At 42.2% G+C, this 25,960-nt stretch overlaps 2 protein-coding genes and 2 pseudogenes across 2 annotated transcripts; all 4 read right to left on the bottom strand.

Annotated features, from left to right (window-relative positions):
- Nucleotides 1-1,510: 1,510 nt before the first annotated feature.
- On the bottom strand, nt 1,511-5,140 carry LOC141027806 (probable indole-3-pyruvate monooxygenase YUCCA10; annotated as a pseudogene).
- On the bottom strand, nt 1,847-2,422 carry LOC141026745 (probable indole-3-pyruvate monooxygenase YUCCA11). Its single transcript, XM_073503592.1, has 3 exons — nt 2,333-2,422; nt 2,123-2,245; nt 1,847-2,026 (listed from the first exon to the last, which is right to left on the bottom strand). Exons 1-3 carry the CDS (start codon nt 2,420-2,422, stop codon nt 1,847-1,849), a joined length of 393 nt encoding a protein of 130 aa, XP_073359693.1.
- Nucleotides 5,141-5,569: 429 nt separating the features above from the next.
- Nucleotides 5,570-7,485, bottom strand: LOC141026552 (probable receptor-like serine/threonine-protein kinase At4g34500; annotated as a pseudogene).
- Nucleotides 7,486-24,476: 16,991 nt separating this feature from the next.
- On the bottom strand, nt 24,477-25,786 carry LOC141026744 (probable indole-3-pyruvate monooxygenase YUCCA11). Its single transcript, XM_073503591.1, has 4 exons — nt 25,517-25,786; nt 24,963-25,196; nt 24,804-24,875; nt 24,477-24,656 (listed from the first exon to the last, which is right to left on the bottom strand). Exons 1-4 carry the CDS (start codon nt 25,784-25,786, stop codon nt 24,477-24,479), a joined length of 756 nt encoding a protein of 251 aa, XP_073359692.1.
- Between the last annotated feature and the right edge of the window lie 174 nt (nt 25,787-25,960).

Here is a 25,960-nt window from a genome sequence, read left to right as displayed (position 1 = left end):
AAGGGGGTGGAGATCATGAAGGTGGACTTGAGCATGGTGTCCCCGAGGAAGAAACCTTCGTTCGAGAAGATGCAGACCGATATGCTCAAGTTCGATGACGAGTGATTATGGCGGAGAGCGCCATCTTTTTTTGTATGCCGGCAAGTGTGTCGGCAGGACCACGCTCGAGATGACGTGGTTGAACTCACGCCCCTTCTATGTGCTGGCATGTGTGCCAGCTGCTGGCAAGTGCGCTAGCATGAGCTGTATGGTGTTTTTTAGAAGGATGCATGTGTGTCAATCGCTGGCATGGCACCGGCATTAACTCTGGGCGATGGCATGGCCGCTAGCATGATCTATAGCCACAAGCCTTTTTATAATTCATAGGTTTTCTGCGCGTACGTGAATTGGGTCGGCCGGTTGGATGCATGGCCGAGCCAAACACAGAAGGGGGTGGACGACCTTACCCAAACGGACGAAAAATGGACAAAGCGCGTGTCCTTTTGGATCGGTGTGTTGGAGTTGCTCTGAGGTCAGCTGGCGGGTACGAGGATGGAGATGGAGATGACGCGTAGGCAGAGGAATTTCCCGGGGCCGGTGCTCTGTCGCGCGAGTCGTCGACCAGTGACCACTCCGGTAGGTGCGCTACTACTATACAATCTGTACTGCTGCCGGACAGCCGGGCTACGAATACATGCATAAACAGAATAGTGGGTAATAATAGAAATAAAGAAATGAACATACCTTTTTTTGTTGTTTGTGAGCCATTTTGGCTCCTCTTGCTGCGCTCATCGCCGACTAGTTCTAGCAATTCCATTTGCACATTGATAAATGGTAGTTATAATCGACGAAATCTGGATGCCATGCCTATGATAACAAAGCGCAAACTGAGGTACACTTCATTCTCCTTGCCTCTGCAGAAAGGGAAGAAATGCCAGAGAATGCCTAAACTCTAAAGGAAGTGGCGAAGCAACTGCTGAAGGTGGTTCTGAGAAGGTAATTACGTTTGTGCTCGGTGGTAGATTAAACTGGAAATTAGTTTTCACTAATTAATATGGAATGAAATCCTGTCCTCGCTTGAAGATTGGTGCTGAATCATGTACATATCAAGCAAATATTGGGATACATTGTTACCATTCATTTCAATTACCATCATATTTCTAGAAATCATCAATTTGATTTTCATTTGGCAATTAATAAATAAAAACTTGGAAGCTACTACAATTACTCGTGTGTATCTGACGTGAAACAATGAACAACTTTGACTTGATAATCTTTTGCACCATTTGATGTTCATGATTTGGGATTGTATTAATTGCACTTAATCCCTTGTTGTTAAACATCATGTTCAAGCGGATGACTTTTGCATATGTAGATTCAAGTAAATAAAATACTGTAGGTAACAATTCAACAAAAATTACAATGCTCTTTGCACCATGTGAGTATAAAGCCCTTGATTATATTATAAAAGTAATGCTTACTCCCTGGCACATATGAACCTTGAAATAAACAAAAATTTAGTTCTATCAAAGATAGACATGTGGCGGTGGATAGATTTCTCAAAGAATCAACCGTCTAGCACACTAGCCCTGGTAAACTACATGTAAAAGATAAAAAAATCGAGAAAACGCAAAAGACCTTTGTGTTTCATTGCATTGAAAGGATGGGGAAAAGTTACAGCCCTCCTAGGAGGTTAATTTTATAGTACATCATACAACTCAGTAGACATCCCAGGATTGGTGCAGAACAACCCACGGGCCTTGTGCCCCTGCCCTAGCCCTGCATCGGATCTCATCCTTGATCTTGTTGAGGAGCCTAGCAATGGAAGGCATCGCGTTGTAGAAGACACATTCACTGATTTGATAATTTAGCTGGACATAACGCCTATCATTGATTTGATGTCATTGGCGATATTCTTGGCATCTGCTGCAATACCAGCCAATCCTCTCCTTCCTAACCCAGCACAGTAGACCCCATTTTCACCTTTCCAATGATTCGGATATTCTTTGATGGGCAGTCCATTGCCATTTAACATGTTCTCACCATTCTGGGATAAAAAAACAACATGGAGCTTGTTAGCAGATTTAACAATTGTTGCACCAAGAAAACAAACTCAGACATATTCAAACATCGATGTTGTTACCTTGAGCCATATATTTGTTGTGCTTTTGTATCCAGTTGCAAACACAATCGCGTCAAATGATATTTTTTTACTGCACCAAAATTCAACTATATAGCTCATGATCTTACTAATGCTCCCTTGTATCTATAGGAGATGAATATAATATTGATAACTTGGCATATGAAGACAACATCTGTTATGAAACTTATGTCATGTCAAGGATATACTTACTTTGATGATACCTTTTTTGATTAACCCAACAGTGCCAACATCAATAACAGCGGATCGGCCGGTTTCTGACTTGAGGATCATTGGACCCATTTTTGGCCTTCTAATGTGATACCTTGATAGGTCTCCAAATATTAAATTCGCCGCCATCACAAGGAGGTTATCCACTAAATTCAATGGAAGACGGCGAGCAAGTGTCATCCCCAACCGGATTAATTCCTTTGTCATTACATGAATCTGCAACAACAAAACATGTCACATCTCTTTTGAAGTCCTGCATCATAAAGTAAAATTTCATTGAATCATATTCTTTCAAGAGTTATTTTTTCGGTGTTCGTCTAATTGTTTAGTTGTTTGTGCATGTTATAAAACAGTCTATCACTCTATACCATGAAATACTTTCTATTAATAACTCTGAATAATTGCATCCTTCTAGTGGAGACTATAATAAGAAATTGCTATGTACCCACTGAAAATATATACTGCCCATACGGTGGGGGTGGGGGGATCCCCTAGTGTTTCCAGGCCAAAAAATATATATAATGTGTGTACATACCGGGCTTCGTATAATGATTGAAGTATTGGCACCATGGGCCGCAAGGTCATAAGCAAATTCCATTCCAGAGTTGCCAGATCCAACGACCAATACATTCATGCCAGAGTAGCTCTTTTCTGACTTGTAGCTTGAGGAGTGGATGACATCACCCGGGAAACTTTGCAGTCCGGGGATCATTGGAATATTCTCTGCACTATTCTCACCACTTGCCACAACAAGAAACTTTTCTGTGAACCTGACTATTGTGCTCTTTGCCATGTCATGTGCCGCGATGGACCAACATTTTCGCCATTGTCAAATGTGGATGACTCCAAACTAGTGAGATACTTGGGTTGAATGTTGAAACGCTCAACACAATCATCCAAGTACTTCACAAATAAGGTTTTTGGTATGTATGTTGGCGCATTTAGTGGGTATGACATGTGTGGCAACTCACAGAACTCCTTTGCAAGATGCATGTTGAGGCGATCGTAGGCGCGGCTGCGCCAAAGCGACGCGCTGCAACTTTCACGCTCGACAATGAGATAGGGAATTGAGAATTGGCTAAGGCATGCTGCTGTTGCAAGGCCTGCTGGCCCAGCGCCAACAATCAACACAACAACATTCTCCATTTCAAAGAGAAGAGTTGACAGAGTTGTGGGATGGTTGCAATTGTAGGCTGGAGTGTTTGCTTGTTTTCTTGATGAATCTTTGATGCATATGTGGGCATATATATACTGGTATGCTTCATGTGTCAATCTATTTAGAACTAGGAATGAAAAAGGTAAAGATTTATTGACACCTTATCCTGGTGTGTACTAGTATTCCATCTAAATATTGAAACGTTTGTGTGAAAGCATGTCCTGATACATTATAGGGGATACAGAATAGGCAGGAAACGCACTCTTGATCGATTGGTTTTTTTGGAAACTTATCAACTGGCTTTGCACACTGATTAATTTGTAACCACATCAGTTTGACACATTCAGCTGGTACTGACGGCATTCCACATATTCAGTTTAAACTGATGTATTTCTCAAGACATAGCCATCCAGGCAGCAACAACTTAAAACAAAAATTGCAGTAGAGCACCCTTGTTTCTGTCATATCCTTACATGAACAAGAACAGTACGAGCCAAGTAATAAGAAGGTTGTAAACCTGTACATGGGGAAATGTTAGGACATTGCAATTTCATCACGTAGATCTGGATCTGTCATGGGCAAGGCCATAACAATAGGTTCTGGTATTAGGATCAGTTGTGGAGCTAATATATTGTTGTGACATCAGCAATAGGTTGTTTACTACTTCCTCCAACCACGACAAGAATTATGGAACGGAGGGAGTAGTATATTAGGTACCTTGCATTCAAGCAACCATTTGAGTTGTCTCTTGCTCCTACCGTGGCTTTGGGGCATCCTGAAGCTTTTCTCGCCAAACAAGGAAAGAAAGCAGAGCCACCATCTGCTCTACAGTAGCATCTTTCAAAGTACCACTGAACATAAGTTCAGTCAATGTCAGTTCATCAGGAGCTGACCTCACATGGCACTTTGCCCTTCACTTCGAGAACATCACTGGTGACGTATCTGAAAGAAATAAGATACCCTGATAAGAATTTGTGAAACACAAAAGGTTGGGAACTGAAGCAACAGACAAATTCTTTAAATTCACACAGGAAACGGGCAACATTGGCTTTCATGTAATCACAATACAACAGCATTGCAATTTACAATGAGTATCTGTTAGATACATTTATAAGTTTCAAACGATAAAATAGTTGTGTCATCTGATTGTTTTCATTAGGTCCCCGCACAGAAAGATCATAAATTTGTTCTCCTGCAAATATCCCTGCAAGGAATACTTCCTAAGAATCCACGATGTGCAGTACAGAACAGCAAGGGCTTTGCTGTCAGAAACATCAGAATGTTATATTACCTACTTCACTCAATATTCCCTAACAAGAAAGTTCCCTTTGCAAGTTTCCAAGGAGCAAGCACTCCAAAGACTAACATAATTTTGGATGTGCTACCCCATCCTACGAAGAACTCATTCTTGAAAGCTAGAGCAGTTGAGACCCACTTTGTTTTCTCATGGACTTCATTTTGGCTGATATTTCTTGCTTGGCATGGTCAGCTTATATTGGATGCGAGAAGCATTACGATGTCATGCTTCTCAAATAAGCTCACATGCCCTTCGCCCTTCAGTTCGACAACACCCTCACTAGTGATGTATCGAAGATACAAGATACCCTGATAAACTATTTAAATCCAGGCAGACACATCTGACAACATCTTTCATATAGTCACCGTACAAACTAACTAGTGATGTGTATATATATATATATATATATATATATATATATATATATACACATCACTACAGCCTACCAGTTAGTGATTATCCATTTCAGTAGAATAGGTGTGCTCTTCATTGTTCCTTTCCATTGGGTGCCCAAGAAGAACATAATTTGGCTCTCCTGCAAACATCTAGAGGGGATACTTCCTAAGAATTCAAGATTTCGATGTCAGAAACATGAGAATGCTGTGTTGCCTAATTAACTCAATATTCTGTAACAAGAAAGTTCATTTTGCAACTTCCAAATTAGCAATCACTCCAAATACTAACATCATTAAAGATTTAACAGAAGTGTTACGTCATATAGGCATGTGCGAAGCAGACAGAAACAGAACAAACACCGTTTCAATAGCATTATGAAAACTTCCTGTTTTCAAGCATTGCAACCACATCGTGCACGGATAAAAGCAAGTGCCCTCCCATATTCTACAAATAACCAATTATATGGCTATTTAGTAAATGATCATGCTAGTTATAAGACGGAATTTCATTGCAAGCATAGATCGCTCACCATACCTGGAGCTGTATATCCAAAGCTACCAAATACAAACCCCGCGATAGGCAATGGTTGGTTGAGCCCGGCCATGTTCATCTGTGCAGCACCAAAACTGGCGATCTTGGCATTCAACTCCTGATCAAGCAAGATGTTATTAGAGGTGATGTTGTGGTGGACAATCGGTCTATTGCATCCATGGTGTAAGTGGCAGAGCCCTTGGGCCACGCCAATGGCGATGGCCTTCCTCTGCGGCCAGCTGAGCGGTGGTTCGCCCTCCTCCGCTAGTGCAGCCAGTGGTCAAGGCTGCCATTCACCTCGTACGTGTGAACGAGCATCATCGCGTCTTCTGGATGAAGTGTAGGCTGTTGACGATGTTGTCGTGACAGATGCTGGCTTATAGGATCATCTCTGACTTGCAGCGGTTCTCTAGATTACCGTCCACTATTCCATCCACACTCTGGAGCTTCTTGACGACCAGCGTAACTGGGAGACCGATGCCAGCATTGCCCTGAACATGGATTATGTACAGTTGTTCGTCCTCCACTATCCTTCTGCTAGCCCACATGCTTCTCTGATTAGTTTCAGTAAGGTGGTTCACTATGCTTTGCGCATTGAGCACAGTAGGCAGCGTTGCAGCAAGACAGCTGCTGCGCCGGAGCCGGCGCGAAACGGCCATTTTCAGCGGCCGGGTAGCGCGTGAAGTGGTCTTGTGAAGGATGTATCAACCTGCAGAAGAATTATTTATTAACATTCAATAGTACTCCCTCTTTCTGCAAAGATATATATACATTAATAATTATTGAAAGATAAAGAGAGATGCCTGTTCATAATTAGTTTGAGACCAAAGACGTACAGTAACTAATTTGAAAGCAAAATGCTTTTTTTTGGGGGGTAAATTTGAAAGCCACAACAAAGATCGGTGAATCTGAAGAAGTTCTGTGCCTTCTCAAAGAGTTCAGGGTATTCCTTCAGTTAAGACGATCAGAAGTTGCTATTTTTGTTGGTGCGCAGTTCATTTTGCATGGTTTTCTGCGCGGATGTGAATTGGGTCGGCCGGTTGGGCGCACGGCTGTCCCAAACAAAAAGGGGGGCGGACGACCCGACCCAAACAGACAAAAAGCGGACAAAGCGCGTGTCCATTAGGGTCGGCGCGTTGAAGCTGCTCTGATGTCAGCTGGTGAGTACGAGGATGGAGATGGAGATGGCGCGCAGGCAGAGGCATTTCCTGGGGCCGGTGTCGCTTGCGTGGCGGAGGGGTGGGAGGCGTCTGTCAGTGACCACTCCGGTAAGTGCGCTATTACTATATAATCTGTACTGCTGCCGGACAGCCAGGCTACGAATATAGGCATAAACAGACTAGTGGGTAATAATAGAATAAATAAATTTTCATACTTTTTTGTTGTTTGTGAGCCATTTAGGCTCCTCTTGCGGCGCTCATCGCCGACTATGTTTGAATAATCCGAACAATTATATGTGTGTGAGCTTTACTAGTTGAGTTTCGTAAGAATTAGTATAAGCGTAATCAAGGTAGCCGGTGATTAGGAGAGTCCGATTTGGTGTCTCGTTGGCTTGTATGCCAGGAGTTACTGAGAACACTGGTAGAAAAAAGCCCTTTAGTCCCGGTTCACAACAGCCTTTAGTCCCGGCTGTGCAACCGGGACTAAATATGCGCGACTAAAGACCCCCTTTAGTCGCGCCACTTACGAACCGCGACTAAAGGCTTTAGTCCCGGTTCTCGTGGCTGACCGGGACTAAAGGCCCGTCCACGTGGCCGCCAGGGGTCCGTCGGGGCGGAGGACCTTTAGTCCCGGTTCTCGTGGCTAACCGGGACTAAAGGCCTCGTCCGCAGGTTTAGGGTTTTAGCCCCCCTAAACCTGCTTTCTTTCTAATTTGTAGTATTTTATTTCTTTTATATTTTATTTTGTGTTTTGTTTTAATTTTGATGAAGTTTCAGTACACATATTCTACGATACTATATACATGCATATGAAATTTCAAACAAGAAGAATTCAAGAGGAATATATAATATATATTCAATCTCGGGTGACCATATACAACTTCGAACAAGTTTCCATACACAATTAGGATGGAGGACCATATACAACTTCGAACAAGTTTCAATCTCGGGTATGCATATAAATGTCTGCGTCCTCGGTATAGTGTTCTCCTTTAGGATTGATGACTTCCCTGAAGAAAAATCCTGCTAATTCATCTTGAATTGGTCGGAAGCGAGCTTCTGGATTAAGCCTCCTCCGCAAGTTATCCATCGCGTTCCGCACGCTATCCGATGCCTTCCGCTCAGAGGTTAGTCTCCGGATGTTCTCACAAACATAGTATCCACATAGATTGGTCCCCGGTGGCTGCTTATCCACATTAACTAACCTTCTGAAATCTAGCTCATGTTTGAATTCACCGACAATTTCTTCTGAGAACCATCTCCAAACCCTACAGGGCAAAGAAAATTAAATAAACAAGGGAGTTATTAGTTACTTGATATTAGGAAATGAACGAAAGAGACCGATCGATATAGAGCTCAAATGATTGAAAATAATTACTTTTGCAGCATTTTTCTCATGTCGGCCCAACGCTTTGGATCCGAATCCATAGAGTCCATGATTAGAACTCTGGAGGTGTGAAGTTCAATATTTAGCAGAATCCAGTGGAACCTGCGGACACGTTACATGCACAGTCATGCATAACTCATCGATTAGACATACCATGCATGGAGTAAACAAAAGAGAATGGGCACAAGAGAGAAACACTCACCCAAAATGGTAAGGAAATAGAATATGACTTTTGAGTTGATGCTTTCTCAGAAACTTGTACAAGTCTTTCTCCACGTCTTCGGGGTGATATTGTAACACATGTCCATTAACGATATGTGGGTCAATGAACCCAACATCATGAATATTTCTTATTTTGCATTCCCAAATCTTCAATCTGCATAATAGCGTACGCAACAATATAGTTAGGACAATATATATATATATATATATATATATATATATATATATATAGTGTAGGCAATGAAGAACGAGATGAGGTAGAAATAAATCACTTACAGAACGTAGCAACTCAGCATAGATTTGTCGAGGTCGCGCAGATTGAACAGCTGGAACAATTCACTCATATGAACTTGTACAGAGTACCGTTTGGTGTGATGCTCCTCTGTAACATCCGCATAAATATATTCTTTGTCGGCCCATGTTATGAATTGCTTGTACCAACGTAGCAGATTTCACATTTGTGGCGGTAGACTCTTCTCCCGCGCAGGCTCGACGAGAGGCCCATTCCGCACATATTGTAATGCTATCTCACATACTGGCGCATCCTCAAGGCCTAAGAAGGCACGAAGAGTCAAACCCATCTCGGACGCTTGTTTCATGGCACTCGCTACAGTCAATCCAAGTGCTGCCGCAGCTGCTATGATCTCGGGGTCCTCTTCCGGACCGGCTTTCACTATGAGCGGGGGGGTCGATTGTTTCTTCTGCATCCCGAGCTGGTCAACTTGTTTCCCGCTTTTTTTACTTTCTTCTTTCTCCTCCTTCAATATTTTTGCTTGCCTACGAAGTTCATGTCCATAGTCGTCAGGCATATTCAGCTCGGCTTGGGATGGTGTCGTCAAAAAATCCTTAGCCCACTTCTTTTGCTTCTCAGTGAATACTTGCTTGGGCTCGGGCTCTTTTATCGCCTTCATATCTGCCTTCCATTTATCATCATCAGCAGACGCGGCCAATTTGGTTTCAGCTTCACTAAGTTCCCCAGGCCTTGGGAGGAGAGGCTTCAGTGATGGCTCCGGTACCCTTGTGGTCTTAGGTACATAAGGGTCCGGGTTAATAGTCCAGGAGCGGGTTTCCTTGCTGTCCGCCTGCTTCTGCTTCTTCGCCGGAGGTGGATTGGGGGGCGTCGTACCCGCCGGAGGAGGATTGGGGGGCGTCGTACCCGCCGAAGGTTGTGGATCGGGGGACGGCGTCGAATGGCGTGAAGGAGGTGTAGGTGAACCACCACGACCACCACCACCGCCACCACCGCCACCACCACCACCACCATCGGAGGGGGGTGGACTTGCTAGCCTTGGCGCCTCGCCTGGAAACACTATGTACTTCTTTTTCCATAGAATGAACTGGCGCTTGACATCTCCAAGTCTTCTCTCCCCTTCGGGTGTAGGTTTGTCAATCTCCAGGTCCTCAAACCCTTGGACTATGTCTTCCACCGTGACACGAGCATAGCCATATGCAATGGGGTTGTTGTGGTGGAGTGCTCCAGGTGTACAGGGTAAAGCACTGCCGCTAGCTACCTTCGTGGAAACGTTCCCCACGGGATAATGCAGATCACATTCTTTCATCTCCTTTACATCATCCACGGGGTAGTGAGGCTCCGGTGCACGAATCTCGATCATCGGTGCACTAGCACCAGGCGGGGCATCCGTGGAAGCCACGCTGCTTCTCCGCTGCTGGCTTCCGCGATCCGCTTCATGATCTTCATGCGGCCCTGCAGCCGATTTTTCTTTTACTAGTTCATGCACGGTCTGCTTCAACTCATGGAGTTCCGATGCAAACTTCATCATAAGATCTGCATCCCGGTCCGTCTTTCTCTTACGGCTTCTGTAACAGTACGGGTCATTGTCCTGGGAAAACCCTACTTTCCACGGAACTTTGCCTTTGCCTCGTACACGTCCTCCGTGTTCATCATTCCCGAGGGCTGTTGTCAGTGCGTCTTTCTCTCTGTTGAACTTGATCAAGCCCACTTGAGCTTGGGTCATTGCGTCAATAAGGGCTTGGGTGGGAGCAAACTGTCTCTGCCGGTGAACACACACCCCGGTCTCCGGGTCTAGCGATCCCCCATGCCCGTACCACCAGCTTTTGGCCCTTGGGTCCCATCCCTCTGTACCTAGAGGGATTCCTCGCACCCTCAGGTCCTCCTCCATCTTCTGCCACCTAGGCTCCGAAAGGCGGTATCCTCCTGGCCCCATAATATGATGGAACTTTTTCTTACTCGCATTATCCTTATTTTTTTTCGATATTTCCTTGAAATGCTCCGATTGCTTTTGCCTCACAAATTCTGGCCAATCATCTTTCAGTTTCTCATGTTGTCCATTGAAATCCGGAGTCTTGCCCTTGTTGACATAGTCACGGGTTAAATTTTTCTTGAAGTTCCGGAATGCTTCGCCCATCTTCTGAAGAGCGAACTCTTTAACTAGCCTCCTCCTCTGACGTCCACCCGGAACCTCGTTACCGAATTCATCGACTTTGTTGTATTCCGGAGGTAGAATGAAATGTTCCATAAGCTTTCTCCAGCAATCCTTTTTCGTTCTCTTGTCGACAAAACTGAAACCAATACGTGCCTTCTTTGGCTCCTTCCATTACTGGACGGTGATCGGGACGTTGTCTCTAACAACGACTCCGCATTGGTTGATAAACTTTGAGGTGTGCTGTAGGGGCTTGCCAGTTTCACTGACAAACTCAATGGCATATGTTTCTCCTGTTTTCATCTCCTTGGATTTGCCATGCTTTGTCGTACTCGATCCGGAGGGCTAAAAAAAGAAAGAGAGTCGCGCGCGTTAATACATATGTATTCACATTTCAGTAAGTTTGTATCACGAGAGGCTCAATGTATATATATACCTCGCCGGAGGTGGTTGCTACTTGCAATTCGAGATCGTCGTTTGTTGACGGTTGACCTCCGTCGACAATGTCCGTTCCTTCACCTTCTTGATCATCGACAATCTCTGTTCCACCTTCAAGGTTCAGAAAAGAAGAGACTACATCCTCTTCTTGCTCATATTCTGAGCCTCGCACATAAGGAATCTCGTTGTTGATGATGCCCATTAGATAACGTTCAGCCTCCGGATCCCTAAGCGGCTCGGCTCTATCGTCCGCCATATGTCACTCCTGCATGTAGTAAAAATTCTTTAAGTATAAAGGAATTAAAAAATAAGATTAAGGGGACATACAGGAGGAGGAATTAAAAAATAAGATTATTGAGCACTGCCAAGTATTTTGTTTTGTTTTCTTTGTTTTTCTTTTTGGTTTTCATTTGGTTCTTTCTTCTTCCTTTTTTCTTCTTTTTTTCTTCTTCTTCCTTTCTTCTTCCTCTTTCTTCTTTCTTTCTTCTTCTTCCTTTTTCTTTCTTCTTTCTTTCTTTCTTCTTCCTTTCTTCTTCCTTTCTTCTTCTTTTTTTCTTCTTCCTTTTTCTTTCTTCTTTCTTTTGGTTTTCATTTGGTTTTCATTTTTTTCTTCTTCCTTTTTCTTTCTTCTTTTTTCTTCTTCCTTTTTCTTTCTTCTTTCTTTCTTCTTTCTTTTTTTCTTCTTCCTTTTTTTCTTCTTCCTTTTTCTTCTTTCTTCCTTCTTTCTTTTTTTCTTCTTCCTTTTTTTTTTCTTCTTTCTTTTGGTTTTCATTTGGTTTTCTTTCTTCTTTCTTTTTGGTTTTCATTTGGTTTCTTTTGTTTTGTTTTCTTTTTTTTCTTCTTCCTTTTTCTTTCTTCTTCCTTTTTTCTTCTTCCTTTTTCTTTCTTCTTTTTTTCTTCTTCCTTTTTTCTTCTTCCTTTTTCTTTCTTCTTTCTTTCTTCTTCTTCCTTTCTTCTTCCTTTCTTCTTCTTTTTTTCTTCTTCCTTTTTCTTTCTTCTTTCATTGTGTTTTCATTTTTTTTCTTCTTCCTTTTTCTTTCTTCTTTCTTTTGGTTTTCATTTGGTTTTCATTTGGTTTTCATTTTTTTCTTCTTCCTTTTTCTTTCTTCTTTTTTTCTTCTGTTTTCTTTTGTTTTTCTTCTGTTTTTTCTTCCTTTTTCCTTTTTCCTTTTTTCTTCAGTTTTTTTCTTCTGTTTGTTTTTCTTGTGTTTTCTTTTGTTTCCTTTTTTCCTTTTTCCTTTTTTCTTCTGTTTTTTTTCTTCTGTTTGTTTTTCTTGTGTTTTCTTTGTTTTTTTTTTGGTTTTCATTTGGTTCTTTCTTCTTCCTTTTTTCTTCTTTTTTTCTTCTTCTTCCTTTCTTCTTCCTCTTTCTTCTTTCTTTCTTCTTCTTCCTTTTTCTTTCTTCTTTCTTTCTTTCTTCTTCCTTTCTTCTTCCTTTCTTCTTTTTTTTTTCTTCTTCCTTTTTCTTTCTTCTTTCTTTTGGTTTTCATTTTTTTCTTCTTCCTTTTTCTTTCTTCTTTTTTTCTTCTTCCTTTTTCTTTCTTCTTTCTTTCTTCTTTCTTTTTTTCTTCTTCCTTTTTTTCTTCTTCCTTTTTCTTCTTTCTTCCTTCTTTCTTTTTTTCTTCTTCCTTTTTTTTTCTTCTTTCTTTTGGTTTTCATTTGGTTTTCTTTCTTCTTTCTTTTTGGTTTTCATTTGGTTTCTTTTGTTTTGTTTTCTTTTTTTTCTTCTTCCTTTTTCTTTCTTCTTCCTTTTTTCTTCTTCCTTTTTCTTTCTTCTTTTTTTCTTCTTCCTTTTTTCTTCTTCCTTTTTCTTTCTTCTTTCTTTCTTCTTCTTCCTTTCTTCTTCCTTTCTTCTTCTTTTTTTCTTCTTCCTTTTTCATTCTTCTTTCATTGTGTTTTCATTTTTTTTCTTCTTCCTTTTTCTTTCTTCTTTCTTTTGGTTTTCATTTGGTTTTCATTTGGTTTTCATTTTTTTCTTCTTCCTTTTTCTTTCTTCTTTTTTTCTTCTGTTTTCTTTTGTTTTTCTTCTGTTTTTTCTTCCTTTTTCCTTTTTCCTTTTTTCTTCAGTTTTTTTCTTCTGTTTGTTTTTCTTGTGTTTTCTTTTGTTTCCTTTTTCCTTTTTTCTTCTGTTTTTTTTTCTTCTGTTTGTTTTTCTTGTGTTTTCTTTTGTTTTCTTTTTTGCTTTCTTCTTCCTTTTTCTTTTGTTTTCTTTTGTTTTCTTCCTTTTTCCTTTTTTCTTCCTTTTTCTTGTTTTTCTTCTGTTTTTCTTTTGTTTTCTTCTTCCTTCTTTCTTCTTCTTCCTTTTTCCTTTTTCTTTCTTCTTCTTCTTCCTTTTTCTTCTTCCTTCTTCTTCTTCTGCCGGCGCGCGGAGGATGGCAGGCAGGGGCAGCGGACGGCGGGCGGCGGGCGGCGGGCGGCAGGGCGTCGGGCGGCGGGCGGCGGGCAAGGGCCACGGGCACGCTGCGGCGGCGGCGGAGCGCTAAGGGCAGGGCACGGGCGGCGGCGGCGCTCACTGGGGACGGGGGCGGCGGCGCGCAGGGCTTCGGCGTCGGCGTCGGCGTCGGGGCAGGGCTTCGGCGTCGGGGCAGGGCGTCGGGCGGCGATCGGCGTCGGGGCAGGCCTTCGGCGTCGAGAGAGGAGAATGGGAAGTGGCGGAAACTGCTAAGTGCAGTATATATAGACGTACCTTTAGTCCCGGTTGGGGAGGCGGACCGCGACTAAAGGTACCCTTTAGTCGCGGTTGGCCACACCAACCGCGACCTTTAGTCGCGGTCCTCCTCCCCAACCGGGACTAAAGGGTTTTGGCGCCGCTTTCGTTCCCGCGCACAAAGACCCTTTAGTCGCGGTTGGGGACAACAACCGCGACTAAAGGGTACCCTTTAGTCGCGGTCCGCCTCCCCAACCGCGACTAAAGGCATTGTGCTGCTACCACTGCCGCTCCCCTCGTTAGTTTAGTCCCACCTCGCTAGTTGAGAGGGGCGCGCAGTGGTTTATAAGCCCCACTGCCGCTCCCCTCTTGAGCTCCTCTCCATTGCAGGCTTACGGGCCTAATTGTGACTGCTATGCCTGATGAGCCTACTGGGCCTTCTGCGGGCCTGAATCCTGGCCCATCGATGGGTTACTAGTCGTATTCAGGCCGTGGTGGCCCAGTAGGTGGCATATTTTTTATTTTTTGCCTGTTTTTTGTTTTCTTTTTTGCTTTATTTATTTTGTTTTGTTTCTACTTACAACAAAAAACTTATTTATTTTATTTTATTTTGTTTCTAATTACTTATTTATTTTACTTTATGATAATTATTTTTGCTATTAAAGTTTCTAAGAAAAAAAGTTCTTTATGAAAATTCTTTTAGCTTTCAATGATTTTGAACAGAAAATACTTCGATATTTTTAGTTGAATCAATTTTATATAATTTTAGTTTCAAAAATACTAGAGGTTGCTTATAATGTTTTGAACAGAAAATACTTTGATAATTTTAGTGTCATAAATTTTATTTATGTTATTAAAATTTATTTTATTTTGTTTGTACTTATATATTTTATTAAAGTTTATATTATTTTGTTTCTAATTCATTTTAAAATCTTAAAAATACAATTATATATAAAAAAATCAGAAAAATAAAACTAATTCATTTTAAAATCTTAAAAATACAAATAATATATCAAAAAATTCAGTTCATCGATCCCTTGAAGGTTTGACAAAAGGTTTGATACATCATTCAGTTCATCGACCAAATACAAAGTTTGGTACAATAAATTATTACACATCAATTCTTCCCTTGTGTCCCTGCTTGCTTACGATTGTGCCGTATCCATGGAGCATCCTCATCATTTAACTTAATGCTTGGGTCAGTGTTCACTTTGAAGGGCGGAATTTCACCAAACATATTATAATCTTCTGACATGTCTGTCTTGTCCTCCACTCCCACGATGTTTCTTTTCCCTGAAAGAACAATGTGGCGCTTTGGATCATCGCATGATGTACTGTTCGTTTCTTATCTTTCCGTTTCCTCGGTTTGCTACTCATGTCCTTCAAATAAAAAACCTGAGCGACATCTTTGGCAAGGACGAATGGTTCGTCAAGGTAACCAAGATTGTTGAAATCCACCATTGTCATTCCGTATTGCTCGTCCACCTTTACCCCACCTCCTGTTAGCTTGAACCATTTGCACCGGAACAAAGGGACCTTAAAGGAGGGTCCATAGTCAAGTTCCCATATCTCCTCTATGTAACCATAATATGTGACCTTTCGCCCATTCTCAGTTGCTGCATCAAAGCGGACACCACTGTTTTGGTTGGTGCTCTTTTTATCTTGGGCGATGGTGTAAAATGTATTCCCATTTATCTCGTACCCTTGGAAAATCGTTATAGTCGAAGATGGTTTCTTGGCCAACATGTACAGCTGATCTCCAACATCATTGTCATTCATTAAATGTTTTCGCAACCAACTGCCGAAAGTTTCCATGTGGGCCTTTCTAATCCAGGATTCAGGCTTCCCCGGGTTGTCCGAGCGTAAAATATTCTTGTGTTGCTCGAAGTACGGAGCCACAAAGCTGGAATTTTGCAGAACTATGTGGTGTGCTTCAGTCATAGAATGACCGTCCATACATATCGTGGATTTCCTTCCGATCTTGCCTTTTCCACTTAGTCTCCCCTCGTGCCGTGATTGAGGAATACCAATCGGCTTAAGGTCAGGAACATAGTCAATACAGAACTCAATTACCTCCTCATTTCCATAGCCCTTTACGATGCTTCCTTCTGGCCTAGCACGGTTACGAACATATTTCTTTAATACTCCCATGAACCTCTCAAAGGGGAACATATTGTGTAGAAATACAGGACCGAGAATGGAAATCTCTTCGACTAGGTGGAGCAGGAGGTGCGTCATAATATCGAAGAAGGATGGTGGGAACACCAACTCGAAACTGACAAGGCATTGGACCACATCGTTCTGTAACCGTGGTAGATCTTCTGGATTGATTACCTTCTGAGAGATTGCATTGAGGAATGCACATAGCTTCACAATGGCTACTCGAACATTTTCCGGTAGGAGCCCCCTCAAAGCAATCGGAAGCAATTGCGTCATAATCACGTGGCAGTCGTGAGACTTCAGGTTTTGGAACTTTTTCTCCGCCATGTTTATTATTCCCTTTATATTCGACGAGAAGCCAGACGGGACCTTCATACTGCTCAGGCATTCAAAAAAAATGACCTTCTCTTCTTTGGTAAGAGCGTAGCTGGCACGACCTTGAAACCATTCCGGATGCCGGTCATCTGGGTCTTTCAAAAGTTGCTGGTCCTGCTGTGCTTCCTTTGTATCATTTGTCTTCCCATACACGCCCAAGAAGCTTAGCAGGTTCACGCAAATATTCTTCGTAACATGCATCACGTCGATTGCAGAGCGGACATCTAGGACTTTCCAATATTCTAGCTCCCAAAATATAGATTTCTTCTTCCACATGGGTGCGTGCCCGTCAACTCCCCGCGGAACTGATTGTCCGCCAGGACCCTTTCCAAAGATGACTTTCAAATCCTTGACCATATCAAATATCTCAGCACCAGTACGTTCCGCAGGCTTCGGCCGGTGATCTGCCTTGCCGTTGAAATGCTTGCCTTTCTTTCTTACGTTATGATTTCGGGGAAGAAATCGACGATGACCCAGGTACACGTTCTTCTTACAATTAACCAAACGTACACTTTCAGTCTCATGTAAGCAGTGCGTGCATGCATTGTATCCCTTATTTGTCTGTCCCGAAAGGTTACTAAGAGCAGGCCACTCGTTGATGGTTACAAAAAGCAACGCTCGTAGGTCAAATTCCTCTCCTTTGTGCTCATCCCAGACACGTACACCAGGTCTGGCCCACAACTGTAAAAGTTCATCAACTAATGGCCTTAGGTACACATCGATGTCGTTCCCGGGTTGCTTTGGACCTTGGATGAGCACTGGCATCATAATGAACTTCTGCTTCATGCACAACCAAGGAGGAAGGTTGTAGATGCATAGAGTCACGGGCCAGGTGCAATGGCTGGAGCTCTGCTCGCCAAAAGGATTCATGCCATCAGTACTTAGACCAAATCTTATGTTCCTTGCGTCAGCTGCAAAATCTTTGAACACTCTGTCGATCTTTCTCCATTGCGTTCCATCAGCGGGGTTTCTCAACTCCCCGTCGGACTTACGGTCCTCTTTGTGCCATCGCAACGACTTGGCATGCTTTTTGTTCATGAACAGACGTTTCAACCGTGGTATTATAGGAGCATACCACATCACCTTGGCGGGAACCCTCTTCCTGGGTTTCTCGCCCTCAACATCGTCACCAGGGTCATCGCCTCTGATCTTATAACGCAATGCAGTGCATACAGGGCATTCATTCAAATTCTCGTATTCACCGCGGTAGAGGATGCAGTCGTTAATGCATGCATGTATCTTCAGAGCCTCTAAACCTAGAGGGCAGACAACCTTCTTTGCTTCGTACGTACTGGCGGGCAACTCGTTATTCTTCGGAAACATATTCTTCAACATTTTCAGCAAATTTTCAAATGATGAGTCACCTACACCTTCCCGTGCCTTCCATTTTAGCAAATCCAGTGTGCAGCCCAGCTTTTTCAGACTATTATCGCATCCTGGATACAACGACTTTTTGTGATCCTCTAACATGCGATCCAAATTCTCCCTATCCTTGTCAGTTTCGCAGCGTCTCCGTGCATCAGCAATGGTCCGACCAAGATCATCAGCGGGCTCATCATGTGCCTCTTCTTCACCTTCACCTAACCCTTCCCCACCTTCAGCATCATCCTCCATGAAAGTATCACCGAAATGATCATGATAGTTGTCATCGATATCATCCCCTTCTTCATCTTCTTCCATTCTAACCCCTCTTTCTCCATGCTTGGTCCAACAATTATAGCTTCGCATGAAACCGCGCCGAAGCAGGTGCATGTGAACCTCTCTTGAGGAGGAGTAACCCTTCTGATTCTTACAGACAGCACATGGACAGATAATAAAACCTCGCTGCTTGTTCGCATTTGCCACTACGAGGAAATCTTTCAAACCCGTAGTGAACTCGCCGGAGAGTCGGGGACCGTACATCCATTGCCGATTCATCTGCATTATTATTATATAAAGTATATAATTAACCATCATGCATTTGTTAAACTAACTAGCTAGAAATAATACAAATTAAACAATGAACTACACACATGCATATTTTATCAATGACACATGAAAGGTTCAAGTTGCTAACCGCGATCGCGGAGGAAAAATAAATGAGAAAGCTCAAGTGTGGCTCGGACACTTCATATCATGTTTGTTTCAGGCTCTCGGGCAGTTCATCGAACACCTTGTGTGCATAGGAGGAACCAAAAGCAAACCCACCACCCCCTTCTGAAAATTGTGAAGTGAGCTGAGTCCTATATATAGGGATGGGCCTTTAGTCCCGGTTGGCCTCGCCAACCGCGACTAAAGGCCTACGGGGACCTTTAGTCCCGGTTGGCCAGGCCAACCGGGACTAAAGCCCCTCCCGTCCGCCAGCTGGATGGGCCTTTAGTCCCGGTTGGCCTGGCCAACCGCGACTGAAGGCCTTCGGGGACCTTTAGTCCCGGTTGGCCAGGCCAACCGGGACTAAAGCCCCTCCCGTCCGCCAGCTGTCGACCGAGCGCGCTGGGCCCAGATAGTTGGTCGCGGGTCCCAGATAGTTGGTCGCGGGTCTCCTCCCGAACCGCGACTAAAGACCCCTTTTGTCGCGGTTCGATTATTTTGGGGACTAATGGGGGCGTATGGAAGCCTCTTTTTCTACTAGTGGAAGTAGTACGTATAGGAATTGGATTAGTTTCGGCTTTGGTACGTGTTGGCTTGGGTGAGTCAGCTTCGAGTAGGATAGTTGGTCCTGGCTATGTGTATATATACGCAGCGTTGGGTGAGTTTTGTAACCGTGGAGAGAAAACTAGAAAATAGAAATAAAGAGAAAAACAAAGGGCTCGATACGGGCCCTTGGCTATCAGTTTTGTGTGTGCGTGTTCATCGTGTGATTTGATGTGACCGATCCTAAGGCTGAATTTCCAACATTTGGTATCTAGAGCAAGGTCGCGGTGAAGCTGCACTTGCCACGGGGTGGTGACCCGACAAGCACCTCGGGGCGGGCGATATAGTTGCTGGGTGGTGCAGCGACGAGGAGCGGGCGATACAGTCATTGGTGTAGCGACGTGGAGGATAAGAGATAGTCGTTCGGCGGAGCGACGACGAAACGGCGGCGTGGACGCTGTCGCAAGCAAGGTGACGAGGTGATCGTCGTTCGACGAAACTACCTGGAGGAGGGCGACAGGGCTGTCGTCAGCAACGCGTTGGTGATCGTTGATGGTTATGGAGGTGCCAAAGTTGCGACATCGAGGAAATCATCGAGATCATTGTTGGAGGGTGCAAGATGGAGATGGCGAAGTTGCAAGCTGTCGTCTAGGTGTGCACATGAGTTCTTATAAGGTGCGTCCAAGAGTTCAGGTGTGTGAGTCTTCTGTTACAGTTGATATGCGTCACTGGCGAAGGAGAATTGCGAGCGAGAGCAGGCGGAAAAATGAATTTGTGCCTTGCATTTCCATTCGTGATCAAGGAGTAACGGCGAGTTCGTATACGGTGGAGATGAGTTGCACGCATATGGCGAGTTGTGTTGCCGCTGGATAGGAGATGTCGTTTGGTAAGTTGTGGCACCAACGACAAAGAAATAAGATGTGGCGGGTGAATAGATGTGTCTCCCCGTGTGCAAGTAGTCAACGAGAAGATGAAGACCAACGTGAAGAGGACGCGCATCAGTTAAGTTGAGTTCCTGCATGAGGCTATACGTTTAGTCTGCATGTAACACGCTAAGATGTGGCAGCGTGGCTGGAACTCCGGGTAATCGTTGGTAGTCCGGGTAATCGTTGATTTCAGTCTACAAGTCGGCATGAAAAAAGATGGTGAGGAAGTGGTGGCCATCGTTGCAAGAAGAGAGAAGTTACGATCCGATAAGTCGCTTCACCAGAGGCAGCCAACATGACAAGTTGAACAGGTGTCGTCTACGTGTCTCGTTTCTATAAAAATTCGGATGTTTGAATTAGGGGTGAATGTTGGAATAATCCAAACAATTCTATGTGTGTGAGCTTTACTAGTTGAGTTTTGTAAGAATTAGTATAAGCGTAATCAAGGTAGCCGGTGGTTAGGAGAGTCCGATTTTGTGTCTTCGTTGGCTTGTATGCCAGGAGTTGGCCGTGTCCTAGTACTGAGAAGTAGTACGTATAGGAATTGAATTAGTTTCGGTTGAGTCGGTTTCATGCGCTAGTTTTGGTACGTGTTGGCTTGGGTGAGTCGGCTTCGAGTAGGATAGTTAGTCCTGGCTATGTGTATATGTACGCAGCGTTGGGTGAGTTTTGTAGCCGTAGAGAGAAAACCAGAAAATTGAAATAAAGAGAAAAACAAAGGGCTCGATACGGGCCCTTGGCTATCAGTTTTATGTGCGCATGTTTATTGGGTGATTTGATGTGATCGATTCTGAGAATGAATTTCCAACATTGACTAGTTCTAGCAATTCCATTTGCACATTGATAAATGGTAGCTATAATCGACGAAATCTGGATGCCATGCCTATGGATGAAATCTGAATGCCATGCCTATAATATTAGTCTGACTAATAACAAAGCGCAAACAGAGGTACACTTCATTCTCCTTGCCTCTACAGAAAGGGAAGAACACCAGAGGATGTCTAAACTCTGACGGAAGTGGCGAAGCAACTGCTGAAGGTGGTTCTGCGAAGGAAATTACGTTTGTGCTCAGTGGTAGATTAAACTAGATTTTTTTCACTAATTAATATGGAACGGGTATAAAGCATCTATCCTGGCTTGGCTTGAAGATGGGTGCTGAATCACGTACATATCAAGCAAATGTTTGGAGTAATAAATAAAAACTTGGAAGCTACTGCAATTACTCGTGTGTGTTTGACATGAAGAAATGAACTACTTTGACTTGATTATCTTTTGCACCATTTGCTGTTGATGATTTGGGATTGTATTAATTGCACTTAGTCCCTTGTTGTTACATATCATGTTCAAGTGGATGACTTTTGCATCTGTAAATTCAAATAAATAAAATACTGTAGGTAATTGTTCAACAAAAATTACAAAGCTCTTTGCACCATGTGAGTATAAAGCCCTTGATTATATTATAAAAGTAATGCTTACTCCCTGGCACATATCAACCTTGAAATAAACAGAAAACTAGTTCTATCAAAGATAGATAGACAGGTGGCAGTGGATAGATTTCTCAAAGAATCAACCGTCTAGCACACTAGCCCTGGTAAACTACATGAAAAAGATAAAAAAAATCGAGAAGCAGTGGATAGATTTCTCAAAGAATCAACTGTCTAGCACACTAGCCCTGGTAAACTACATGAAAAAGATAAAAAAATTCAAGAAAACGCAAAAGACCTTTGCATTTCATTGCATTGAAAGGATGGGGAAAAGTGCATTAATTCAAAAATTGTTCAGAAAATTGGAAAATTTCATGAATTTCGAAATTTGTTCATGATTTTGAAAAGTTCACAAACTTAGACAAAAATTCATAATTTTTTTTTAAAATTGTTAGATTTGAAAAAACTTCACGAATTGGAAAAAAAGTTCATGGGTTTTGAAATGAAGTTCTCTGGTTTGAAAAAAGTTCATCGATTTGGACCAAAAAGTTCACGGATTTGAAAAAAGTTCATCAATTTTGAAAAAAAATCACATATTTGAAAAAGCATCCGGATTTTGAACAATAATTCTCGGATTTGGAAAATTTTCATCATTTTTTGAAAAAGAATTCATGGATTTTAAAAAAGTTCACAGATTTTAAAAAGGAAGTTCACTAAGAAAGTTGCAAAAAACTGAAAAATATTCATGGATTTTAAAAAATGTTAACTAGACAGTTTGCAAAAAACTGAAAAAAACCACAGATTTGAAAAAAGTTCTAGAAAATTGAAAAAGGTTCATGCTTTTAAGAAAGAAAACAGGAAAAAGGAAAATAAAAAACTGTAGAAAAACTGGCAAAAGAAAACACAAAAAATATAATTAGAGCCTTCGTTGTAGTGTTACATAGTTGACGCATAACAAAAAAGAGGAAAAACAGTTTATTGGCACGTAAGTTGTTGTGGCCGAGTTGGTTGTCCTAGTTGACTTGATCCGTTAGGTTGAGGGATTGTAACCTACTCTTGCCCATTTTTGAAGTTTGGAAAAACAAAAGAAAATATGAATGGGCCAAGCACAGGCCATTGGTGGAGAGGTCCTCTTCGGCGCCATCAGCGCCGCTTAGGCTAGCTGGCGCTCGAAGGCAGCATGGGCCGGCCCAGCATCGCTGGCGTCTAGCAAAACTGAACCAGCATGCCAACTCTAAATACACGAGCGACTAACCACTGCACCACCATCGCTTTGATGTCATCAATTGAAAAACACGCTATTTGACCATTTTTCCGGTCCCAGTATAAATTATTTGGGGAAAAACTCGTCAATATGAAAAAAGATTTCACGAATTCTTAAGAAGTTCATCTATTTTAAAAGCAGTTCTTGGATTTTCTCAAAACAAATTCATAAAATCGAAAAAAGTTCATCAATTTTCTTAAAAAAAGTTCACAAATTTGAAAATAGTTCTCTGAATTTTGAAAAAAGCTCACGGATTTGAGAAAAGTTAATGGATTTTAAAAAGGTTCATCGATTATGATAAAAAAAGTTCACAAATTTTAAAAGAGTTCACCAAATTTTAAAAAAAAAAGTTCATGGATTTGAGAAAAGTTCATTGATTTTAGAAAAATCACCAATTTAGATAAAAAAAGTTCACAAATTTGAAAAGAGTTCACTAAATTTTGAAAAAAGGTTCTCAGGTTTATAAAAAGTTCACCAATTTCGGTAAAAAAGTTCACTAATGTGAAAAAGGTTCACTAGTTTTCACAAAAGGTTCACAAATTTGAAAAGAGTTCACCAAATTTTGAAAAAAGGTTCTCAGGTTTATAAAAAGGTTCACCAATTTCGGTAAAAAAGTTCACTAATGTGAAAAAGGTTCACTAATGTGAGTTCGAGTGTCAACAGCCCACAGTTTTTTGCAGTTTAGAACAAAAAAAAGGGCAGAAATGGGCCGGCCCAGTGCGCAGAGAGGGGTATGCGCCCGTTTGCAGAAATGCCATATTCGGGCGCTAAAGGCGCCGAATAGGGTTTGGCCCGTTGGTGGGAGGGGGCCGGGGAGTTGTGCGCCCGTTTCTAAACTAGCCCTGTACGCAAAGACCGTGAGGGGTGGGCCAAGCCAAGGCCGCAGGGGGGGAGGGGGCAGTTCTGTGTCCGTTTCTAAATTAGCCTTGTACAACATATACGGTGATTAGGCAAAAGTCTATACTACCCTTTATACGAGGGGTGTATAACGTAGACTTTCTAACAATGATTCTCTCCCCCCTGATTTTGAGGGAGGTGGCCCCACAATCCTCCTATATCCAATCCAGAGTGTCTATGTTGCACATTACGTAAAGTACATAGATTAGTTTACGTAGATGTAGCATTGTCCTTGTATTAATTGCACTTAGTCCCTTGTTTTTTTTTTCGCAGACAGTTAGTCCCTTGTTGTTGAACATCATGTTCAAGGGGACGACTTTTGCATGTGTAAATTCAAGTAAATAAAATACTGTAGGTAACCGTTCAATAAAAATTACAAAGCTCTTTTCACCATGTGAGTATAAATCCCTTGATTATATTATAAAATTAATGCTTACTCCCTGGCACATATGAACCTTGAAATAAACAAAAATCTGGTTCTATCAAATATAGATGAAGATAGATAGACAGGTGGCCGTGGATAGATTTTTCAAAAAATCAACCGTCTAGCACTGGTAAACTACTTGTAAAAGATAAAAAAACAAATCGAGAAAACACAAATGACCTATGCGTTTCATTGCATTGAAAGGATGGGGGGAAGTTATAGTCCTCCTAGGAGGTTAATTTTATAGTACATCATACAACTCAGTGGACATCCGAGGATTGGTGAAGAACAACCCGCGGTCCTTGTGCCCCTGCCTTACCCCATCATTGGATCTCATCCTTGCTCTTGTTGAGGAGCCTAGTGATGGAAGGCATCGCGTTGTCGAAGACGCATTCACTATTTGATAATTTAGCTGGACATAGCGCCTATCACTGATTTGATGCCATTGGCGATATTCTTGGCATCTGCTGCAATACCAGCCAATCCTCTCCTTCCTAACCCAGCACAGTAGAGCCCATTTTCGCCTTTCCAATGATTCGGATATTCTTTGATGGGCAGTCCATTGCCATTTAACATGCTCTCGCCATTCTGGGATAAAAAAATAACATAGAGCTTGTTAGCACATTTAACAATTGTTGCACCAAGAAAACAAACTCAGACATATTCAAACATCGATGTTGTTACCTTGAGTCATATATTTGCTGTGCTTTTGTATCCAGTTGCAAACACAATCACGTCAAATGATATCTTTTTACTGCATTGAAATTCAACTATATCGCCCATGATCTTACTAATGCTCCCCTGTACCTGTAGGAGATAAATAGAATATTGATAACTTGCCATATAAAGACAACATATGTTATGAAATTTATGTCATGTTAAGGATATACTTACTTTGATGATACCTTTTTTGATTAACCCAACAGTGCCAACATCAATAACAGCGGATCGGCCGGTTTTTGACTTGAGGATCATTGGATCCATTTTTGGCCTTCTGATGCCATACCTCGATAGGTTTCCAAATATTAAATTCACCGCCATCACAAGGAGCTTATCCACTAGATTCAGTGGAAGGCGGCGAGCAAGTGTCATCCCCAACCGGATTAGTTCCTTTGTCATTACATGAATCTGCAACCACAAAACATGTCACATCTCTTTTGAAGCCTGCATCATCGAATAAAATTTCATAGAATCATCTTCTTTCAAGAGTTAATTTTTCGGTGTAGTTCGTCTAATTGCTTAGTTGTTTGTGCATGTTATAAAACAATCTATCGCTTTATACCATGACATAATTTCTAGTAATAACTCTGAAAAATGCATCCATCTAGTGGTGGTTATAATAAGAAATTGCCATGTACCCACAGAAAATATATAGTGCCCATAGGGTGGGGGTGGGGGATTCCCTAGTGTTTCCAGGTCAAAAAATAATATATAGTGCGTGTACATACCGGGCTTCGTATAATGACTGAAGTATTGGCACCATAGGCCGCAAGGTCATAAGCAAATTCCATTCCAGGGTTGCCAGATCCAATGACCAATACATTCATGCCAGAGTAGCTCTTGCCTGACTTGTAGCTTGAGGAGTGGACGACATCACCCGGAAAACTTTGCAGTCCGGGGATCATTGGAATATTCTCTGCACTATTCTCACCACTTGCCACAACAAGAAACTTTGCTGTGAACCTGACTATTGTGCTCTTTGCCATGTCATGTGCCATGATGGACCAACATTTTTTGTCATCGTCAAATGTGGATGACTCCACACTAGTGAGATACTTGGGTTGAATATTGAAACGCTCTACATAGTCATCCAAGTACTTCACAAACAAGGTTTTTGGTATGTATGTTGGAGCATCTAGTGGGTATGACATGTGTGGCAACTCACAGAACTC

This window comes from Aegilops tauschii, chromosome 7, assembly GCF_002575655.3.
Source record: "Aegilops tauschii subsp. strangulata cultivar AL8/78 chromosome 7, Aet v6.0, whole genome shotgun sequence".
Classification (NCBI taxonomy): domain Eukaryota; kingdom Viridiplantae; phylum Streptophyta; class Magnoliopsida; order Poales; family Poaceae; genus Aegilops; species Aegilops tauschii.
Note: the sequence above shows the minus strand (reverse complement) of the source record. Positions and strands in the feature narration are given on the sequence as shown.